The sequence below is a fragment of the Papilio machaon genome, chromosome 11 (genome assembly GCF_912999745.1).
Source record: "Papilio machaon chromosome 11, ilPapMach1.1, whole genome shotgun sequence".
Classification (NCBI taxonomy): domain Eukaryota; kingdom Metazoa; phylum Arthropoda; class Insecta; order Lepidoptera; family Papilionidae; genus Papilio; species Papilio machaon.
In genome coordinates, this window is record NC_059996.1 from 4,997,272 (window position 1) to 5,019,895 (window position 22,624).

The 22,624-nt window shown below is 30.7% G+C and overlaps 1 protein-coding gene across 1 annotated transcript in view; it reads right to left on the reverse strand.

Annotated features, from left to right (window-relative positions):
* Positions 1–20,202, reverse strand: part of LOC106719679 (organic cation transporter protein) — a 42,692-nt gene extending 22,490 nt beyond the window's left edge. The window contains exon 1 of the mRNA XM_014514073.2: positions 19,884–20,202. Within this exon, the coding sequence (XP_014369559.2) occupies positions 19,884–19,989 (106 nt within the window). The 5' untranslated portion in view covers positions 19,990–20,202. The remainder of the gene's footprint in view (positions 1–19,883) is intronic.
* Positions 20,203–22,624: the final 2,422 nt, after the last annotated feature.

Sequence of the window (22,624 nt, forward strand, 5' to 3'; positions counted from 1 at the left end):
GAAAATGTACCTAGATTTTTAGAACATCATTAACGTAAATATTCCACGTAAACGTGCATTTAAATTCAAGCTATAAAATAATGTTGCAGGCTTATTTAAATATCACAAAATTATAAAACGTATTTACGCTATTTTTACATTAAGGATAAGGCTAACCTAAAATTAAAATATTTTACAAACAAAGCACGTTTTTTTTTTCGTAATGCAAGAAATAAATACAGACGTTACATACTTGCTGCCACAGCTTAAGTATGTAATTTTTAGACACAAAGGATAATGATTAAATTCGATTAGCTCGTTAAGAAGTCTTAGAAAATGCGATCTATTTTTGTATTATTCATGAGTTGGTTTTGTTTTAATTTTTTTTTTGTACGGACAAATTATTATACAACTGCTTGTTTTATATGAATTTATTGTTTATTTTAATGATGTGCTCATCCCAAAACATGAGTTTTTAAAATGTTGTGATTTCAAAACTTAATATTAGTTAGGAATTTATGAAACGTTGTTATAAACAAAAAAAATAGATCAAATAAATTTCCTAACATTTCCGGCACACTATCTATACTATCACATAGGAAGTCTAAGTGAAAAAAATAAAAACACTTACTCTTGAAAAGACCCATCTTGAAGCATTTCCTCATGATGCTAGGAAAATTTTTATTTCCCTCTTCGACCATGTAGAATCACACTGATGTTTAAATTGCAAATGAATATATATTTTTTAAGTATAATAAACTTAAATGTATACACAAATAAAATTTGACCGTATATTTTATTTAGGAAAACGCGGGAAAACCTACAGTTGAAGCGAGCGTAGCGTATAACCGTTGCAAAGTGTTTGTAGCGTTAGACTGAAAGCAGCGCAGGCGCCGGCCTGCTACACTCATTGCCACGCTCCTTTTAATATCACAATCACAGTTAAGCCATTATAAAACACCTTATATATAATCGCACCTTATCTACATTTAAATACTGAACGGAATGTTTGTTTTTGTAATTTACTAAGGAAGTAATTAATAACGAACCGGAAATTGTTTCTGTGGGTTTCGACTGCTCATAATCTGATAGAGTAACAATGATTTTTGACATCGTTTTGACTTTGGTATAGCAACACATGCTGAGTTTAGCTACTAGGTAATATATTTTACTTTTGGAATAAATAATATTCACTGTCTGTACGATTGTCCCTTAAGCGTTTCTCAACGCCAGAGAAGGTTTGTTCCTTAAAAAGCTTATTTTTTTCTGATTTAATGAAACTTTTTGCCTGCACCATGACAATATTTGATAGATTGTGTAATAACAGTATACTAGGTTATGTTTTAAAAGGGAGACTAAGGGCGTTAAAGCTATACTAGACCAGCTTTATTAATAGGCACCGAAGGCGAGAGAAGTTTCTACAAAGATCCTGTCTAAAACTAGTCGGTGTGCCGTCGAACTTACTCGAAATTATTGCAATCTTGGTGCTCATTTATAATGGCTGTGCAGTACCGAGATCGAAATAATAATAGAATGTATTTTGTACTGTAATGTGTTTTTTACATTAATTAGTTTTGTGTTTCGGCAGTCCGACCCAATGTTAACATAAACTTTCAACTTTTAATCTGCATTGTGAACCTATTATTCAAGTATTATATAAATGTATTCAAATGCAAGTAGCAATGATCCTAGTCAACCTTGGCCTGGAATATTTATATATTTCTGGAAATAACTATACTAATATAACCATACCCAACATACATGATGCACATTACCTTTATTTTGACAATAGGCCATACTGATTTCATATTTGCTTGAACACTATATTCTTTTTTATTGATTTGTTCTTTTTGTATATTTTATTAATTTCGAGGATTTTGCTAATAGACCAGTTATATACACACAATTTCAATACAAATTGAAGTGAAAATTAAAAATCTTTCAAAATATATACACTTAAAATATCCTACTGATCCTACGAATTTTAATAAATTTACAAAAATATTTTTGGCTATTATTTTTTTTAATGTTCGTGAATTCTCGACGCTTTATTTTAAAATTCATTTAATCCTTAAAGTAATTTTAAAAATGTACTGTGACGTAATTTGCGATATATTTTGTTCCCACGGTATTTAATACCGTCAGATATTTACTTGCAAATATGTACTTGTTATTGTATCGTAACTGTTTCACTCCCAACATTTTCTTATAAAAAATTAATAACAAAAATTAAAATCCATATAAACTATATAAACATTTACTCGACATACACCTATTCAAATACCCGTAGTTTTTGCAGCACATACAATACATAAATAAATATGTTAGGCGTGACGCCGTCCGCGCGAAATTAAAAAAAAAAACTTAATAATTAGCTTATGAGTTCTTCTGGACAATGTTCTACATCTGTGCTAAATTTCAATTTCAAAAAGATCCGTTGAACCGTTCCGGAGATACCTTCTAACAGACATCCATCTAAACTTTCGCATTTATAATATTAGTGAGATTATGGCAGTTATACTATCTTTTGTGTGTGATTAATTTTAAACTTGTCAATAAGCTAATACGTAGACTTTGATTTTTATTTTATCACTCTACTTTTCTACTCATTCTAATCGCAAAAACTTATCTACTTTCCAAGAACTAATATTTCAAACAAAACAAAGCATTATTTACTTTACCTTGTTTATTGTATATTTATTTGTTATCATTGATGCCCTGAAATTACAGATTGTTATTTTAAGATTACATCTATGTTCTTTATCGGTCAAGTAGCTGAATTTTCAAAAACTTTGAATGGAGTTTTTTTATTGTATTTAAAAATAAAGAATTGTTTTCCTGGAGCAATAACATCTATTTCGAGTACTTCAATGAGTTTTCCTGAAGGGGGGAATAAAAAAATCCCTGTTTTTGCTACATATGTTTCCAAGTTACTTTTTATGATATTATTAAGACGAAATGGAGATGTATTTTACCCAACAAAACGTATCTAATGATTCAAAAGAACCGACTAAACTGCACGCATTTTTTACCAGCATCCATTGTAAAAACAACACAAAAGTTTCTACAAAGCACTTGTGGTTGCAAAAGCTTTATAAATGCCAAACGCTTTGAAATTGATTTTTTATGGTAATCTTGTAAGTCGTGTCTTTGCAGGATTTAAGATTAAGTGCGTCGTTTTATGACGTTCAAGAGATTACGTGTGACGCCTAGTGACGTCATAGATTGCTAATCGGGTTCGACACTGCATAAATAGCTAACGCATCCGTGATCTTGTGAATAAAATTAGACATCATCATCACTATCATCAGCTTACTATACATCCTCATCGAGGGGCTCGGAGCCTACCCTAAGTTAGGGGTTAAATTTGACATGTCTATCTGACAAAATACAAATGTACACTTTCGTTTCGTAATTAAAATAAAAGACAATATCAAATGCAATTAATATTTTTTTTAAAGGTTTGTATTATATACTAAATATTCAAAAGCGATGATGCCATTGCCATTAATACAATGGACACGATAACAATTGTTCCAATAGAGCCTTCTATTGGGGAACACCAGATTTGGGACATTACAATCGGTCACTCGACTAATATGAATATGTTATTCACCACGGCTTTAAAAGCATCGTAAGCAAATGAACGGGCTTAGCTAGATGTCCTACTAGGGCATAGTTTAATATTTCTGACTTATAAAATACTAGCTTTTACCCGCGACTCCGTCCGCGCGGAATAAAAAATAGAAAACGGGGTAAAAATAATCCTATGTCCGTTTCTAGGTTCTAAGCTACTACTACTGTCCACCAATTTTAAGTCAAATCGATTCAGCCGTTCTTGAGTTATAAATAGTGTAACTAACACGACTTTCTTTTATACATAGGTATATATAGAAGATGTAGCTTTCTTATACGATTTCTGATATTGAAAATAAAAATTCATAACTAAAAGTTGTTAACTTTTTTGTAAATTGAGAAAAGCCTATGTCCAGCTAACGACTTAACTTTGTGAGGTATGACGAATATGATAATTTAATAATTATATTAATATTTAACATATATTAATATATATATACCCAATTGTGTAGTAAGCATTGTATCTTATGAAGCTTAGCATATCTCCTAGAATCGAGCTACATGTTTCTTCATATTTCTCTTAACAATGAATTAGCATTCCTGGTATACAATAAACGCACGTAACGAAGCTCTAACAAATTTATCAAATCTTCATTGTTAATGTTTGTGATCGTTCATCGTAACCGCATTTATGATTGTGGTGAAGATTAACGTTCTTAGTACTTTGAAAAGCATTTACCTTATCGGTTTTTGTATTGTTATTAACAGGAAAGTTAATAAATATATTTAAGAATGTAGAGTTTTTAATTCCGCTAAATATAAGTCTAGTAATACTCGTATTTAAATATAGACTAAGTTACTCAGTGGTAATGTAGCTTTCTAGTGGCAAAAGAATTTTTGACATGGATCCAGTAGTTTTTGAGTTTATTCGTTACATACAAAATTACAATTCCTTTTTATAAGGTTATTATAGACGACATTGTAATCTTACTAATATTTTAACTGCGAATGTTTGGATGGATGGATGGATGGATGTTTGTTTGAAAGTATCTCCTCAACGGATCAACGTATCTAGACGAAATTTGGCATAGATGTAGACAATAGTCTGGAAGAACACATAGGCTACTAGTAAAGTTTTATTAATTCCGCGGGGACGGAGTCGCGGGCGACAGCTAGTAATTATATCAGAAATGTGCTTCGTGTAACGTTGTTTCATTATTTTTGTATTTAAGTCGATTGAACACTGCTGTTTTGTCCAATTTTTTTAGGATCTTTTTAACACATCAAAGAGATCAACTATTTGATTGTTTAGCGGTATAGGCACAATTTAGTTCTTGTGGATTTCAAATTAAGAATGCTCTTTTTTTGTAACACAACATGTTTATTGTAACACCAGATTTTACCGATTAAAAAAAACAAAAAGCTAATGTAACTATCACTGTGATTACAAAAATAACAATTCGCTACCACCAGGATGACTTTATTAGTTCTATAATTAAGCTCAAATACTTTTTTTATATTTTTTAAACCAATGTGGTTACGAATGAGCTATTAATTTATATCTGGAGTTAAGGAACAAAAAGTACATTATGTGCATTAATGTCTGTTTATTTATCTGTTGCTGAGTTTTTGTTTTAAAGAATTAATTAGCACTGATACATTAAAAGCATTTAAAGTTTGAACACAAACGAAATTTTTGGTTAAGAATCGTGCAAAATTATGGTTAAAAATTAAACAGTCGTGAGAGCATTTCATTGTTAAATGAATGAGTCATTTATTGATGTTACTAATTAATTAAACATTGTGTGAATATTGTGCAAAATATTTTAATCAGGCAATTAGGATAAATTCTAATTATTTAATCTATAAATTAACTAATTAGTTAATTTTACTTCATATAAAAAGGTGTTTTAGTGATCGATCATATAGAAGCAATCGAAGGTCAGTACAAAGAAGTACTATTTGTTGTAATCTACTTACAAACACTTTTGTGTGAAAAAAATTATCGAAAACAACAGAAGCAACGACATATAACATCATCGTAAGTACCATTTTAACCATATTATATAAAATTCAGGGATAAATTACATTGTATTAATATTTTAAAAATATTCTTAAATTTTTACTATGAGTTTCCAACACTAAAGTTCCTGTAGAAAAATAATTCTGATCTATCGATTCCTTGGAAAAAAAAATTAAGTTAAAAATTGATATTTATACGGGTTTGCTGGCATCCGAAAATCATGGTAAGAGATATAGATAACGTTAACTTCGTTGAATAAAAATATATCAATTTTGTTCGTTTAATGTATCTGGCCATTAAACTTTGAAATTACTGTAAAAACTATGAAAATAGTTCAGGATAAAAGCTACTTTCGAAAGGCACTGTTTACTCCTTCGAAAGTTGTTTCCAATAAAAAAGTTAATTGCAGTTTCTGTGATTTAAAAAAAATAACAATTTAATTTTTGTTCAGCATTTCCCGATTACTGTTTTATGCGTCATATTAAAATATATATTTTTTACCAAAACGTATGCAATCAAAGTTATATTTATTACATTAAATTGCATATGACTAAATTTAATAATTTTTCATAAACGTTTACCACGAGGAAGTACTTTTAAAGCATTTTAATTTAAAGCTTGATTCATAAAAAATGCTGTAGGCAAATTAAATTGAATATTTACCTGAAAATGTTTCCAAAAATGATTTTTCTTTCGATTAAAAATCAAATTCTAAAATGATTTATTTTATTTCTTAAAATTATAAAATAAATTGTGAAATAATCTTTCATTTAAGTATTACACTTGCGTGAGCAACGGATTCTTTTACCTATGATTTTCATGTATTGTTATTTTTATTTTATAAGAAATAATTTGATTTGTCATTTATTTTAAAATTAAATTTTATTACACGTTGATAATAATTAAAAAAAATTTTTGTTTGCAGATGAATAATTTAGTTATCCTAGCTATGGTAGCATGTATCGCAATGCCTCTGCCAACTGCTTCTGGTTTCTTAAGTCCGAGACAAAGGCAACAGTCGAGACAGAGCGACACAGATTTAGATGCAAACATGTCACTGGATTTGTCCTCTATACTTCCATTCGTGTCAATGATCAAAAGTCAAGTTAGGGACATAGTGTCGGAACTGGCACTTCAAGTCTTCGAGTACGTACGAAATATCGCACAAAATTTCAAAGTGCGTTTATTAAGGAAACTCGGCAAATACACACTGTCTGATGTCTTCCATTTAATGTTCGATGGTGTTGTTGACTTCGTAAAGGATGAGACAGAAATGAGCGAGAAACCTAATGTCGCGGAAAGCAACGTCGCAGAAAACACGACGAAGAAACTCAACGAAGAAGGTCAAGAAGACAATGAGTCTAGTAACAAAGAAGAACCATCAGAAAACTTCATTCTTGATAATACGTACCCATGGGCGATATATACTAAGTAAAACTATTTTGTAACATTGCAGAGAATTTCAATATTCGACATTTAAATAAGTTTTAATTTAAGTAAAGAATTTTTAATAAGCAGCTCAACACTTGTGTACGTACAATATTTTTTATTAAATTAGTATTGTTAACCTATCATAAACTGTACATATTAAAATATGACCAGTACCAAAGTTTCTTTTTTTATGGAATGTGTACAAGAATTATTTATCATTACACTTTTCCACGTAACCTTTATACTTTAATATGATTTAACTGCGGTAGAGCCCGCAAGCACAACACCTCTTCATCACGAATTGGCTGGCTGAACCGGTGAAATATGACAGAAATAGAACAGAAGACAGGCATGAAGTCATTTTAGTCCTCTGCCTATTTCCACTCTTTTCTAATGAGGAAATCATGGGATAGGGGAGTGAATTTGGCAGAGGAGGGGACGATTATAATAGGGAAATTTCTTCTCCTTCAAAATTAAAGGTAGGCAACGCATCTCCAAAGGCGGATGTCAATTCTATGGTCAGCGGTCAGTTCTGGATATTTTTAGCAAATTCAGGTGGCCGCTTGTTCGTACTATATACTATGCTCCAACACTCGTTGAACTAGCTTTACAGAATTTATTGAAGACGGAAAAGTAAATAATAATTACTAGTTTCTTTTTCACTTTTATTTAAATGTAAGCATTTGTCTAATGTATATATGTGTGTATTAAAGTTTACCTTTCTTTACATTTGTCTTCTGTATATATCAGTTTTAATGCTTTATAAAATATATAAATTCTACCTGAAGAATCAAGTTACGCAAAGTTATGCGTCGGACTATGCTATTTAAATTTAACAGGCGTTGTAAAAGTCGTAGACAAATCGAAGGTAAGTATGGTTAAAAATTTTACTTCGATATTCATTATTTAATAATAATCATTATATTTAAGCAGAATAGGCAGCTAGCTGATTAACAAATTAATGCTCAATTTGTATTATATCTTGACACTAGAACACTACAGCTATACTAAACATTCACTATGGAATAGTATCAGGCGCTAAAAAATATATTAATTAAGCTCCATTTTGAATTAAATATGTATCATGTATTAATTTTCAAAGAAAATATTTATTTCACTATACATACATTTCATTATCATCATCTCCTTAGCCTTTTCCCACTCACGTGGGGTCGGCACACAAGGTTTTACAAACCTTAAAGTTTTGGCTTATTTTTTTACTTCCGGCGCCTGCCTTTTTCCAACCCTACTTGGGAGGAATATCTTAAAATAAAACTAAACATACGATTATATACTAAACATACGTATTTTATGACATATAAAATTCGATCTGCAATAAATTCAACTTGTTGTTTGGCGTAACAATTTTCTTATGAAATTAAAAGAACATATTATTAAAAGATAAAAAAACTGCTTACTCTGCAATTCCGTTAGTATCTAGAATTACTACCTTGGTATTTAATTTTCGCAGGCGCTTCTTACCAGTTATATCTTACTAATATTATAAATGCAAATATTTAGATGGATGGATGGATGGACGTTTGTTTGAAGGTATCTCCTGAACGACTCAACGAATCTTAATGAAATCACTGGCGACAGTTAGTTTTCTATAGTTTACTTTTGTGAATAAGATTTTTTAGGTTTATATTTTTAGGTAAAGACTTTTATATGCTCTTTGGTACAGACTGTCACAATGTACTGTGCATATAAATACAATACAAATATTTATTATACATTCAATCTTACTTACATAAATATAATCTGGAAAAACATTTTCGAGAACGACAGGATAGAACTGGTCGTGTATAATTCAACTTGAATTTTTTTTTATATTCGAGTTAACTATCAAGATCATCTAATTGTGACCTCTGCCAAGGCACTAACGTACAAGTTACCTCACAAAAGTATACATACATGTAATTAAATACAAGGTATCACCCTATTTAATTATACAATAATAATTCCATATAATATTACTATAAGATTTTCATTATGTTAATTTACACATATCTAAATTATTCAAAAAAAAAAATTACTTCAAATCGTAACAAGATTTTATCGTACATGTGAGATATGTTCCGGTTTTATGTTTAGTTTGACTTAAGTATATACAAAATTCTCTTAAACTTGATTTACGGGTTATCAAACAGTTATATAACATGTACTTATATATTTACATACTTAGCATGTACATGCGTACAAATAGGATAGTTCGCATATTTTCGAAGTTATCCCAGTACCAATTTATTCTCGTTAGAAGAAATGGAAGTTCTGTGACATTTATTCTATAACCGAGAATATCCATTATTGAAACTAGCGTAAGATATCTTGCTGTCACTGTTGTTTTGAAAATAAATGAGAGAGATGAAAATATATTTATGAAAGGATGTTTTGACAGTAGCTTAAGGTTAAGTTATAATGCACGTATTACTTTTATTATGGTTTCTTCTTGTAAAGGAAACTTTCTTCGCACAACCGTAACAAAAATTTTGTTAAATATTTGCGTACATTTTAAAGAAAAATGCGCAAAAATAAATATTTCAATAATACAATCTTACTGACTATATGATATTCAAAATACAAATCTTACTGACATCTCTATGGATTGACGACTTATCTGACTCGGTTGGGGAAGTAAGTTTTACAATTAGTGACAGTTCTAATCTTTCTTCTTACTAATATTATAAATGCCAATGTTTTGATGCATGAATGGATAAATGGATGTTTGTTTGAAGGTATCGCCAGAACGGCTCAACGGATCTCGATGAAATTTGTCATAGATGTAGATCATAGTTTGGAAGAACACATAGGCTACTTTTTATGTTTTTTTTTTTCAATTTCGCGCGGACGGAGTCGTATGCGACAGCGATTACGTAAATTAAACATTTTAACATAAACATTTAAACATTTTGGACGCTATTAGTTTAATACTCAACCTACTTTAATAGTAATTGTTATTATTCGTAATTTAAAACAAAACAGTGCTTTTTCGAATCATTGATTACAATTATTATGTCTGTAAATCATAGTTTGTCATAATTATTTCCAAAGACTGAGTGTTAATCGTGGCTTGAAGGTTAGTGAAAAAAAATATTTTTCAAAGAAATGGTTACGGTCACTGCTTAGACGACGAGGCAGAAATATTGATATGAGCGATTGATTCCGTATTGTTACTGTTGACTTGATTGTGACAAATTCTGACCTCAATATTTATCTTATTAGCGTAGTGCAACATGCCTGTGCAGTTTGAACTGCAATGTATTTTCTTGCAATTTTTGATGGTGATATCTTATAAGGTATGAAGCAGGAATTATGATTTGCAAGCTATATCCTGATGCAGTATGTTACACTTTTCATAAAAATGTTTAAGAACTTATCTCATTTTACGACGTCATAGTTCTTAAATGAATAAACAATATGTAGGGTAGCAAAACAGTTTTTCTAGATAATTTTTATCATCTTCAAATATACCACATTATATGTTTTTTCATCATCATCATCATCAGCTCACTATACGTCCCCACCGAGGGGCTCGGAGCCTACCCCAAGTTAGGGGTTATGTTTTTAATAATAACTTAATATACTTACCTTCTTTATCTATAAATATATAAGAACGTCGTGTTAGTTACACTATTTATAACTCAAGAACAGCTGAATCGATTTGACTGAAAATTGGTGGGCAGGTAGCTTAGAACCAGGAAACGGACAAAGGATAATTTTTACCCCGTTTTCTATTTTCTTTTCCGCGCGGACGGAGTCGCGGGTAAAAGCTAGTTAGTAATAAATGTTAACAGTTGGTGTCAAATGCATTCAATGTCAAATCGTATAATGACCGATCATAGACAATATCGGCCTTTAACCTTGCGAAATTAATTAGTACTTTTTGCTATTATAATTGTAACTGATTCGATTTATGTCAATGAAACTGGTACACTTGCATTTAATTTCATAGAGGTGAGTGATGATGACTCTCAGATCACGTATTTCATCATAATTAACATTATAATGAAGAAATTTTTAAAAGTATTGATATCAGCACTGAAGAAAGTAATAAATAATCCACGATGGCATAACAATACAATGAGTGAGAGCAAGTGCGAATGAGTACATAATAATGGAACAGGGACACATAAGATATTGTATATCCCAAAAAAATATTTATGGTTATTTTAAGAGAACCGAGGAAGTTTGGCTGCTCAAAATAATACTAAGAACGTCGATGACGCCAACGTGGATAATGACATTGCTTACTTAAAATTCTACATAAGAAATATTTTCATACCAACAGCCGTATTTTATTATATTAAATCACCGTGGAAACATGTAATCTTTTTGGAACATCGATAAACATTTATCAACCGCATTTTATGCTACTGCACATGTAACATCTTTTTACTTTACACTTTTTTTTTAATTAGGAAAATTATGTTTAATTTCCGATCAAATACTTATACGCGTACTTCATGGCTTTACAGTTTTAATCTTTTCCAGTTCTAGGTAACGGTAATCGAAAAATTGTATTCGTACTTGTATTTGTAATCTTAAGGCCATAATTTGCATTCAGGGCACAATTCTATCGAAGGCACCAATGTCGCAACAACCAGTCTCCTATTCAGGCCGTTATTAAAAAGCCTTGCAATTGGTTCCGAAGACATAATGTCCTTCTGTGTGCCTATTACATTTACGATAGATCAATTGTGAGGCACTCACTCTTTAATGCTAGGTAATGCTATTGAATTCATATATGATGGCTGATAGAGATGTATGGAGGAGTAGTACATGCTGTGCCGACCCTCCATAGGGATAAGGGCAGGTTAAAGATGATGAATGCTAATGGAAATAATGTTCATTTAATTCTAGACTTGTTGTTTTTTTTTAAAGATAATGACTCTAATAGGTGCTGGTGTGTTATGGCCAAGTCAAATATGTTGATAGAAAAATTTCCTATATATATGTAGTAATGAAGACGACGGTCGTTTAGCCTTGAATTCTTTTTTTTATACAATATTTGAATTCGTTATAATTAGAGTAGATAGTATTCATGTTGAATTATATATTACAAGAACCATTTGCATTACTTTAAACTTTTACTTTATTAAGTGTAAATGTTGTTAATGATTTTAATTTATATCAGTTTTTTTCAAGGTGAAAGAAAGAGATGCCAACACCTTAGGTTGGGGAAAAAGTTATTCATTATTTTTATTTTACTATATTTTTAAACAATTTATTACAAAATATAACTAAGTAGATATAAAAAATAACTAAACCTTAAAAAAACCTAAGTTCCATTGTCTCTGTGTGCGAGCTGAATTTTTAATATTAACAATTTGTAAACAGAATTAACAAAACCAATATTTCCAACTATCAGTTTCGGGACCATAAATTATTTTGATGCCGTCCATTTTTAAAGTCCTATAACTCACAACTTAATGAACCAAATACAGAACAGTCAAAGGTTTTTAATAATATAAACTGTCTGAACTATGAACATCTTTATAACGAGTAGAAATCTAAAATTGTATAATCGATACTTTACGAGATATCGATAAGTACAGCCACCTACTCAAAATAATGCATATCTTTTTCACCAACCTAACATTTTTATACGAGTACTTTGGCAATGGGAAGGAATGGTACAATTATAAGTCGGTCCATTCTTTGTTACACTTTATATTCGACCATGGAGCGTAATGCTGTTAAATACGATTACGCAAACATTATTGTGTTCTGATTTGAAGTTCGTTGTTAAATAATTACAATATTAATCAGATATAATCTGGACTAGGAGTCGCCTGCAACTTCGTCCGCCGATGTAAAAAAAACTTAATAAGTAGCCTATTTTCTCTTCTAGACTATGTTCTTCACCTATACCCAGTTTCAGCATGATCCCTTTAGCCGTTCTGCAGATACCTTCTAATAAACAACTATCCAAACATTCGCAATTTATAACATTAATATGAAGTAAGATTTCTATAATATGGAAGTAAATGTATCACGATTTTGTATCTAAATATCTTGATTAGCCAATATCAAGAATATGACTCATCGGAAGGCTAATGAACTATAATTATTCCAACTATAGTATTTTAAAGGACAAATATTTTATAACTTGTTTGCAAAAGATGCCAATTCATCAAACAAATTGAGTTTCTCAGTTTTGTTCTATAGAAGCCCGATGTGAACAATTGATTTAAGCTAAATAAAGCGTCATCCCACAATACTGACTTTATTTTATATCTAAACTTGTAGCACCTGTATATTTATACATAGTGATAAAAATCTAGACGTTATTGTTTATCCATGTGTGGTATTTAATCTTAAGAATGATGTCTTTGATGAATGAACTCAATGCCACTGTAAACTGAGGAGTTTGACGCGTTTGCTTCTACGGATATCGCGATTTCATTTACTGTGGTAAATACATCGAATAACATGTGTTTAATATCAACCGCCTGTGGTTTAATCTCATTATATGAAGATTGCACAACACTCAATTTGTGCTGCGCCGCACGCGCGTGACATTGACTTAGCCCCACTGCCGTACCAATCCTTTACACTTTACCTCTGTGTGAACGTCTATTAGTTTTTGTTCTAGACATTTCGAGCGTAAGAGAATAAAATTATTTACAAGAAAATCTTTTTTTTTAGTTTTATAACTCAAGTCATCAGGTTTCGTTTTACCTGGTTACAAAACTTTTGACCATAGACGAAATATTTCTCGTGAAACTTTTCTCAAATAGCTATAAAACATTAGCTGCCCTTATTTTACAGCATTACTTCAGTTTAAGTCACAATTTTCACAAAATAACTAAATACTTCAAATATCATTATGGTCGCCATGTAGGGAATGGATGAAACAAAGGATGCTTTTCCGATAAGAACATGTTCTTCAAGATATGTAGCAATTTGCTAGAAAAGTGCAGATGTTCTTAATTATATGTGAATTTCTATATATGTAAAAATTCACACATTTTATTAGGAACATAATTCAAATATGATTAGGTTAAAAGGCACAGAACTATATTTTTATAATAAGGCACAAAACCGGAATTTTTAAAGCCTTTTATTGTATATTAAATAGAAGTACAATTTACGTTAAAGTTCACGGTCAAATTCGGTTAGAAGATACCGTTCATTCAACTTATGCTTTCGTTCAGCGAAATATAAACACATTATTAGGGTCAAGTTTTGCTCAGATTGTGCAACACTGATATTTACATTTTATAACAAGCAATTAGCACAACAAGTAATGTACGGAACGAAATAATATATTTTATTGTTTCCTCAACACCTTCTGATTTAAATTACTTTACATTTATTATCATTTATAAATTTTACAGCACTTTAAGTAATAACCTAAGCTTACCGATTTTTTAGGAAACTACTAGCTGTCGCCCGCGATACCGTCCGCGCGGAATTATAGTTAATAAGTTGCCTATGTGTTCTTCCAGACTATGTTCTACATATGTGCTAAATTTCATCAAGATCCGTTGAGCCGTTCCGATAACTTCAAACAAACATCCATCCATCCATCTAAACATTCGCATTTATAATATTAGTAAGATAAAATTAAGAAGTAAAATTTTGATATTTCTCTTAATGTCTTTAAAGTTTTTAAATGTATTTGCAAATGAAATACAACTACATAATTGAATAATTGAAATAAACGAGAAAGAATACAATGATCCTTACTTAATTATATTTATGATGATTTAAGCATATCAAATCAAATTAGGATAGGTCCAATACTGTAGGACCAAAAGGCATCACATAAATACATGTATCGTATTTTTAAGTATGCAGATATGTGATTATTCAATAACTCACACCAAGATCCTTAATAGATCAAATGCAAATATTACGGAAATAATTTGCGATTAGAATGTTGCAATTTCCATAACACAAAATACTTTGGCATTAACCAAGGTCTTTCAAAAAAGGAATGTTTGTCATAATTACTTTTGTATCTGTAGAGATAAATAAAATTGGAGTGCCTTTATGTAATATCAAAATATAATAAAACAATTTCATAATTTGCACAGGATATTTTTAGGTTACTTACATTTTTAGTCTAGTGAACGCGGCGAGAAAATAGGATATTTTCCTTCTTCTGAACTAATAGGGATCTATTTGGTTCCCAGTATGTACGTTTAATAGATTATTCAACATATAATTACATACTTTATTTATCGTCTATGATAATGAATTTATGATACTGTAAAATTATTAAAGTAATCATTACACCATACACATTTACATATTACTAGGAAAACAAGTCGTAAAACTGTACAGCTACTATAATTTAACGTGGGCTTCCATTGGCTAAACAAATTGTCACCCCTCCCATCCTGTTTGAAAAATATTGTTTATGCAAGTGTTCCGGTAGATGAAACCCAAAGTTAGTTAAATCTAAGAATTGTTTATACACTTTTTTCTGAACACTTTATTACGGGAACATCTCCTCAGTTAAAACTTATCCGCAATTCGGTGTGAGGTATTGCGCAATAATTTTATAGCTATTATTGCTGTCGGTATCTAGAACCTGGACTTATCATCTACCAACCCCCTCCCACTCCTCAGTGTAACCTGTTCTTATGGTCATAGCCCTTATGTCCATAAGCGTAGTAAAAAACATACATACGAATTGAAGGCGTCCGTTTTTGTAGTCGGTTTAAAAGACTTGTTAAACATACATACATTTACGTCAATGCTTGTAGTGTTGTACTCGTATATTAATAATGGCCGTCGCGACATTGCTTGCCGCCAGTTTCAATCACATCACATAAAATCTAACAGCCCTAAAATATCATTCAAGTAATCGTCTTAGAAAAAATCATCTTCATTTCTTATATCATATGGTGGAAAACGAGCTAGAGGCCTCTTAAATTCGTCGAAATAACTAAAAACGCATAGAAAATAACGCTCATATAAACCAACATAGATTAGCCTCTAGGATCATAGAATCTGCAAGAATTGCAATAGGCTATCACTGTTCCGTTTAGATAAATACCAACACATAAACATTCTCTATTCATATTTATACATAAAACTTTCGATGACGTCAAAAATTTCTGCGACTAAACCAGTGTTAATTAACATCTATTTATAACATCCTATAAAAAAAAAACATGCACCCGCGTCAGAGATATTTAAAATTATAAAGACCGGGTATCGGGAACTAAACTTTCCGCTGGTTCTATCTTAGTTGTCAGTTAAGATAGTTACGAATTGGTCGTCACTTTCATCCTCTTCGAAAAGACAGACGTAATAATATGCTTATATACAAATGTTTCGGTAGTGAAAATCGACAATTACTTTAATTTCCATTGTCATACTTATCTTAAGTAAATTCCTGCGTGGTGCTATGTATAAGACGTGTTTGTGTGGGATCGCATAGATTTTAGGAATGACATCATTACAAAACAACAAATTAACCGCAATCTTTATAGAACTAATGTGAATTTTAATTTACTTTACATGTCCATTAAAATACGTCATTTATTGATACGATTGTTATATGCTATATGATCATTGGTCTAAATATGAGTTTCTCCATTTTTACCCGGCTGACTCAGGACGGTACTGTTTTTCATGCGTATGAAGTTTTTTTATACCGGTTTTTTTATGTTATTGCACACCATTGTGACCGCTTGTAGTCTAAACGACTTATCCGATTTTAACGAGTGAGTTATTTTTCAATTTGTATTCTTCTCTTGTATGTCAGTCAGTTGTTTTTTTCTTGTATTTTTTGCTTGAACTTTGCCATTATTATAACTGTCATTGGAAGTGCTGGGTTTAGTTTTACTTATAATTTACACTTATATATGATCGTAGTTAATTACATATTTATAATAGCTAATAGAGTAGAGCATTGCGAACTGTTAGGGTAATACTGAATTATCGATTTTATGGGCACTTTGAAGGCGGAATGCAAAGCACCCAATTTAGTTACTGATTACGGAAAGTACGAGTATATATTCAAGGTGCATTACTATTTTTCTAACTCGAATATCAAATGTGACATACTTCTTTTTATTTTTAAATTCAAATGATGAATTTGAATATTTACTTCAAGGATTTAAGATGTAAAAGTGTTTAAAATTTACTTACATTTTATTAGAAACCGGACAGACAATTCAAATTATTAATTAGAAAAACATCTTAGCGACTATGTCCCTATATGACTACTAAGATTCAACTCGTTTCTTAGAAATATCGTATAATGAGAAGCTATCAACAGTTTTCCAATATTCACAAACCCCAAACTCCTTAAATAGACAAATTATAAAGACCTTTATGCCAAAACATATAAAGTAGGAAAAGCGAGGACGTGGTTGTGATGGATTGGCTGGTAAATGTTTACAAATATAAATCCGAAAGTAACTGTCTGTCTGTCTCGCTTTCACGCCAAAACTACTAAACCGATTTAAATGAAATTTGGTATACAGATAGTCTAGAGCCCGAGAAAGGACATAGGAAAGTTATTTTTAGGCTGTTAATTTGATATAACTAAATATGACATTCAAAGTTAAGTTTTACCCTCAAGGGTGCAAAATAACAATAGGGAATAGAGGATGAAAGGTTATATGGGAATATGTAATGTTTATGAGAATGTTTTGTAACTTTAATGTTTTGTTGTAATCCTTACAAATATTATAAATGCGAAAGTAACTCTGTCTGTCTATCTCGCTTTCACGCCAAAACTACTGAACCGATTTAAATGTAATTTAGTACACAGATAGTCTAGAACCTGAGGAAGGACATAGGCTACATTTTAACGCGAAAAAGGGGTTAAAAGTGGGGGTGAAAGTTTGTATTTAATTATCGTCATTTTTACAGTTAGAAGCTTGAAACTTAATTTTAAGGCTGCTAATTTCATATAAATAAATATGAAATAAAATTTTTGTAAAAAGTTTACCCCCAAGGGTGCTAAATAACAATAGGGGATGAAATTTTGTTTGGCAATATGTTAGGTTTTGGTGAATGTTTTGTTTGATATTTTTTGCTGTTACCCTTACCAACATTTAGTCTAGAGCCACAGAAAGAACATGGGCTACTTTTTAACGCGAAAAAGGGTTGTAAGGGGTTGAAAGTGGGGGTGGTAATTCGTATGAAAGTATCGTCATTTTTACAGATAGAAGCTTGAAACTTCTTTCGAAGGCTGCTAATTTGATATATAAATAAATATGAAATTACATTTTTGTAAAAATTTTACCCCCAAGGGTGCTAAATAACAATAGGGGATGAAAATTTGTTTTACAATATGTGAGGTTTTGGTGAATGTTTTGTTTAATATGTTTTACTGTTGCCCTTACCAATATTTAGTCTAGAGCCTGAGAAAGGAAAAAAGCTACTTTTTAACACGAAAAAAGGGCCGAAGTGGGGGTGGAAATTTGTATGGAAGTATCGTCAGTTTTACAGTTAGAAGCTTGAAACTTATTTTTTAGGCTGCTGATTTGATATAAATAAATATGACATTTGAAGTTTGTAAAAGTTTTACCCTCAAGATTGCAATGTAACAAAACGGAATAGGGGATAAAAGTTTGTATGGGAAGATGTTTTGTAAGTTTAAAATTTTTTGGCATTTTTTATAAGTTTAAGTAAAATACCACAACAACAACATAATTCACGCCCGTAACGCAGAGGGGTAGGTTAGGAGGACAGGACCTAGGACCTTCATTTGGCGCGGTCCTGGCACACCTCTCTCTATTTTCTTCTACATTCATACATCAAAGCATAGCACGTCGGTTAAGTAAAATATTTAGCCCAAAAAAATGCTCCCCGAGATAGTATTTCACGCGGACGAAGTCGCGGGCACAGCTAGTATTTTATAATTTTATGTAAAATAATTAGTCTAAGTATTGACAGTAAAAATACCGCCCGAAGACAATATTTCACGCGGACGAATTAATAAAATGTTTAATTTACTTTTAAATATGTGTTCTATAATGATATAATTTATTTTATAAAATTTTAAATTTACATTAGGGTTAGTTTTATTACACAAAAGAATCGAGAATTATTAAACGAGTTACATCTAACCGGTGTAGAAAACAGGTCTAAGAAATTTTGAAAGACATATATCTCAAGCTTAGTTTTGTATTTTAACAGGTTTTTTAAACTAGTACATTTTTATGCGTATTCTTAGTTAAAACCAAGTTTTTTACTATGGATGATAATTCAAAGTTGAAGAGGAAGGAATACAAAGGGTAGAGTGTGAAAGTATTAAAAATGTAATAAAAATAGTTCCTTACTAGATGCTCCCGTAGTACTAAATCTAACGATAATTGAATATCTTAGCTAAGATCAAAATATACGTTTGCTACTTCTTAAAACGACTTTTTTCAGTCTATGAAGTTTTTTAATTTAAGAATAATTAAATTCTATGAAATGATTTCGAGTCGTAAGTCGTAATCCAAAAAAAAAAAAAAAATCGGATAAACTAGCCGGTCTAGTCTCAAATAGTTTATAATATGTAACGCTCGACCAGTATTTTATTTTATTACTATTTGTTGCACAATATTTTATTTTCCATAATTTAGAGAACGATTGCATGTTATTAAACATTTGAGTATTTTTACCCCTTTTGTGATTATAATGTTTTCATTATGGAATACCGTCTAAATTCTAAACCAACGAAATTTAGAAATATATAGTACATAGTAATATATCACAGGTCAGAAGAATAGATATATGTACGAATAAAATAAGTAAAAACTAATTTTTAGGATAATTTTTCATTATCGTATTAAAATGGATGCATTAAAATAATTAAAGCGTTCTGTTCATTTGGAACAAATTTTATTTCCGACATTGAGATAGCATACAATTTATTTTTATTTTATTAAATTATAAAAAATATTTTAACACGTACGTTTCAGGCTTTTCCTGCGATCACCGAGTAGGGGGTAGTTAGCATTTTTCTGGAGTAAATCCTGAAGCTCTGGCAGCATTTCTGCTTCGATATTCTTCGCCTTCATATTGTCAATCACAACACTTTAAATTGTAACAATAATATTTTTTAAACTACTAAAAATTATAATTGATATAATTTTTTTTTAAAACACTTTTCTGATAACTTTTTTGTCCTTTTGCCGACGGCTTATGGTTTGTTACTGAGAATGGGATTTAAGTAAAATTGGTTTTATAGTTTCGTTTTTCCGACTTGTAGTTTTCATTGTTGAGACGATGATCGCAACGTAAAGTCGCGAGTCGACTGCGCGTGGACGGTCAAGGGTGCGGTCCACGCTTCCGAGCACGGCCTAGGCAGCAAGCACCACTGCACTGTTATTCCCAGCACTCACTCAGTCTTTTGTTTACATATTTATCAAGTTAACATTGCACGATTTAAATCCGCAATAGATAACAATATTAAGTAAGGTTTAAAGATTTTACTTCAATTTGTTTCACTTTATTTTCAACTATATCAAATTTTATTGCTTAATTAACAAATACAGTAATATATAATTTATTTTAAATATATATAATAATTAGCAATAAAAAATATCAAAAATTATAAAAGACTTTGATTTAGACAAACAACAAAATTAAGCCCAAAGAACCGAAGCCGAAGGAAATCAAAATATGATTTGAAATAAGCATGGATGAGATTGATTTAGGCTAACCGTCCAATAGCAGTCTCGCAGAGCGATACCAAATCTAATCCCTAGGTAACCTCTGTTTTCTGTTTCCTCTTCTGTTACGATTTATTGTTTTCTTCGTTTCTTCTCTGTCATGGTTCTCACTGTACAGATGATATGCTTTGTGTTAGTATGGATATATTTTTGTACCGATGTATTAAAGCTACGCGTAGCTCACGTTACCGCTGTAAAGCCTTATGTACCGGTCGCATATCGCAAGGCGTCGCTTTGTGTTCTGTGTAGCACTTACCTAACCTAACGGATTAAGGAATAAACCAAACATAGAGTTATCTCTTCAAATAATTATCATCATTATTATAATAAATTAAATTGAAATGTTGAACAAAAGATTTCTTGCATATGTATTAATAAACTATTCGCATATAGTATACTTGCGGATATTTCTCTAGGAAGTAGATAATCAAAAGTTTGTTTGACCTTAGTTTTTGACTTTTTACAAATAGCAGTTTGAAAATATCGTGAATACAAAATGAAACTTAAATTACAGTCTGTTTTCCGTCGAACAGTCTTATATAAATTCAGTGGACTAAGTATGGTGTTCGCTTCAAAGTCATAATATTTTAAGTATCTATGTAAATAAATTAACTAAATAAAAATTCATAATTTTTACTAAACAAAATTCTTATCCCGACATCAGATTAGGTACACAAAACAGACTTAATAAAACTAAAGTGTTATACTGAATTAGACTGTTTATGGAAAAAAAACTGTCATTAATTAAGGATTTTCAAAAAACATGTTAGTGCAATGCAACAACAAACTTCATGGGGTCAACTTTTAATTTAAGCGGGTTTTATAAAATCGTGGTACTTCCCCAAGTCAATGAACCCAAACAACAGTTCCGACGGACGACCTCCATAACAAAGAAACTCGGGTTAGAGATAAACCTCTATAAGCGAGAAAAATATCGTGCTCTCTTGGAATCTCGCTTATCCAGGTTCGACTGTATAATGGGGCTATCATCAACTTCTACAGGTATGAGTACAATAAGTGTTAATTCAATGTTCGAAAGGTAAACTGGTTGACTCAAGTTAAAACATTTACACATTCCAACAGGTATGACTTTCTTCGGAAATATGAACTGACCAATATTTTATTGAAAACAAAAACTATAAAATTATCTTAACAGTTCATTGACTTGAATGATATTTAAATTTATAAAATAAATTCCGGTGATCAAATTTTCGAAAGAAAAAAACAATCAAAAACCTTGTCAATTTATTTCCGCGTATTAACAAAACAAAAAAAAACCGGTAGTTAAATGGACATGCTGAATTGCAATGCACGATCTAATAATATTAATCATTTTAATTGGTCTGCCACAAAACATAAAAGGTGGGTAAATTAGATAATTTTGTTGCAAATAAAGCGACAAAGTAAACTTGATTTATACCTGCATCAACGTAAATATTTATCAATAAAACAAATTACATTAATGTACTCTTTGGTATTACAACAAAAAATACCTCGAAGTATCTATTCATAGAAGCAGGCTAGCGTAACAATTGTCACTTTACAAGAGACAAGTCAGAAAAGTGACTTATGACAACAAACAAAATAAGGAATCATACAATAATAATAAAACTATTTGATAAAATACATTTAAAATAATAATAAAAAAAAATTAAAAAATGAATATTCCAATATGAAACCACATCAATCGCACTTGACAACAATTTTTATGCCTGCAATATTACCTGAGAAACCCATGAAAGTTGTTTTGGGATTTCCTAACGTAAGCTGGTTTCAAATTCCGAAAACAAACTGGCGTTGGGTGTTCCATTCCACAACTACTTACCATTTGGTATGTATTGCGGCTAATATTTTAATATTCTGGCGAATATCTTGCAGCATTAATTCTGTATAATGGAAATCCCCTAGACTTACAAAATTATAAATAAAGAAAATCTACTGATGTCATTTGATTGTTAACAAAGATTTTTTTAATCTTTTT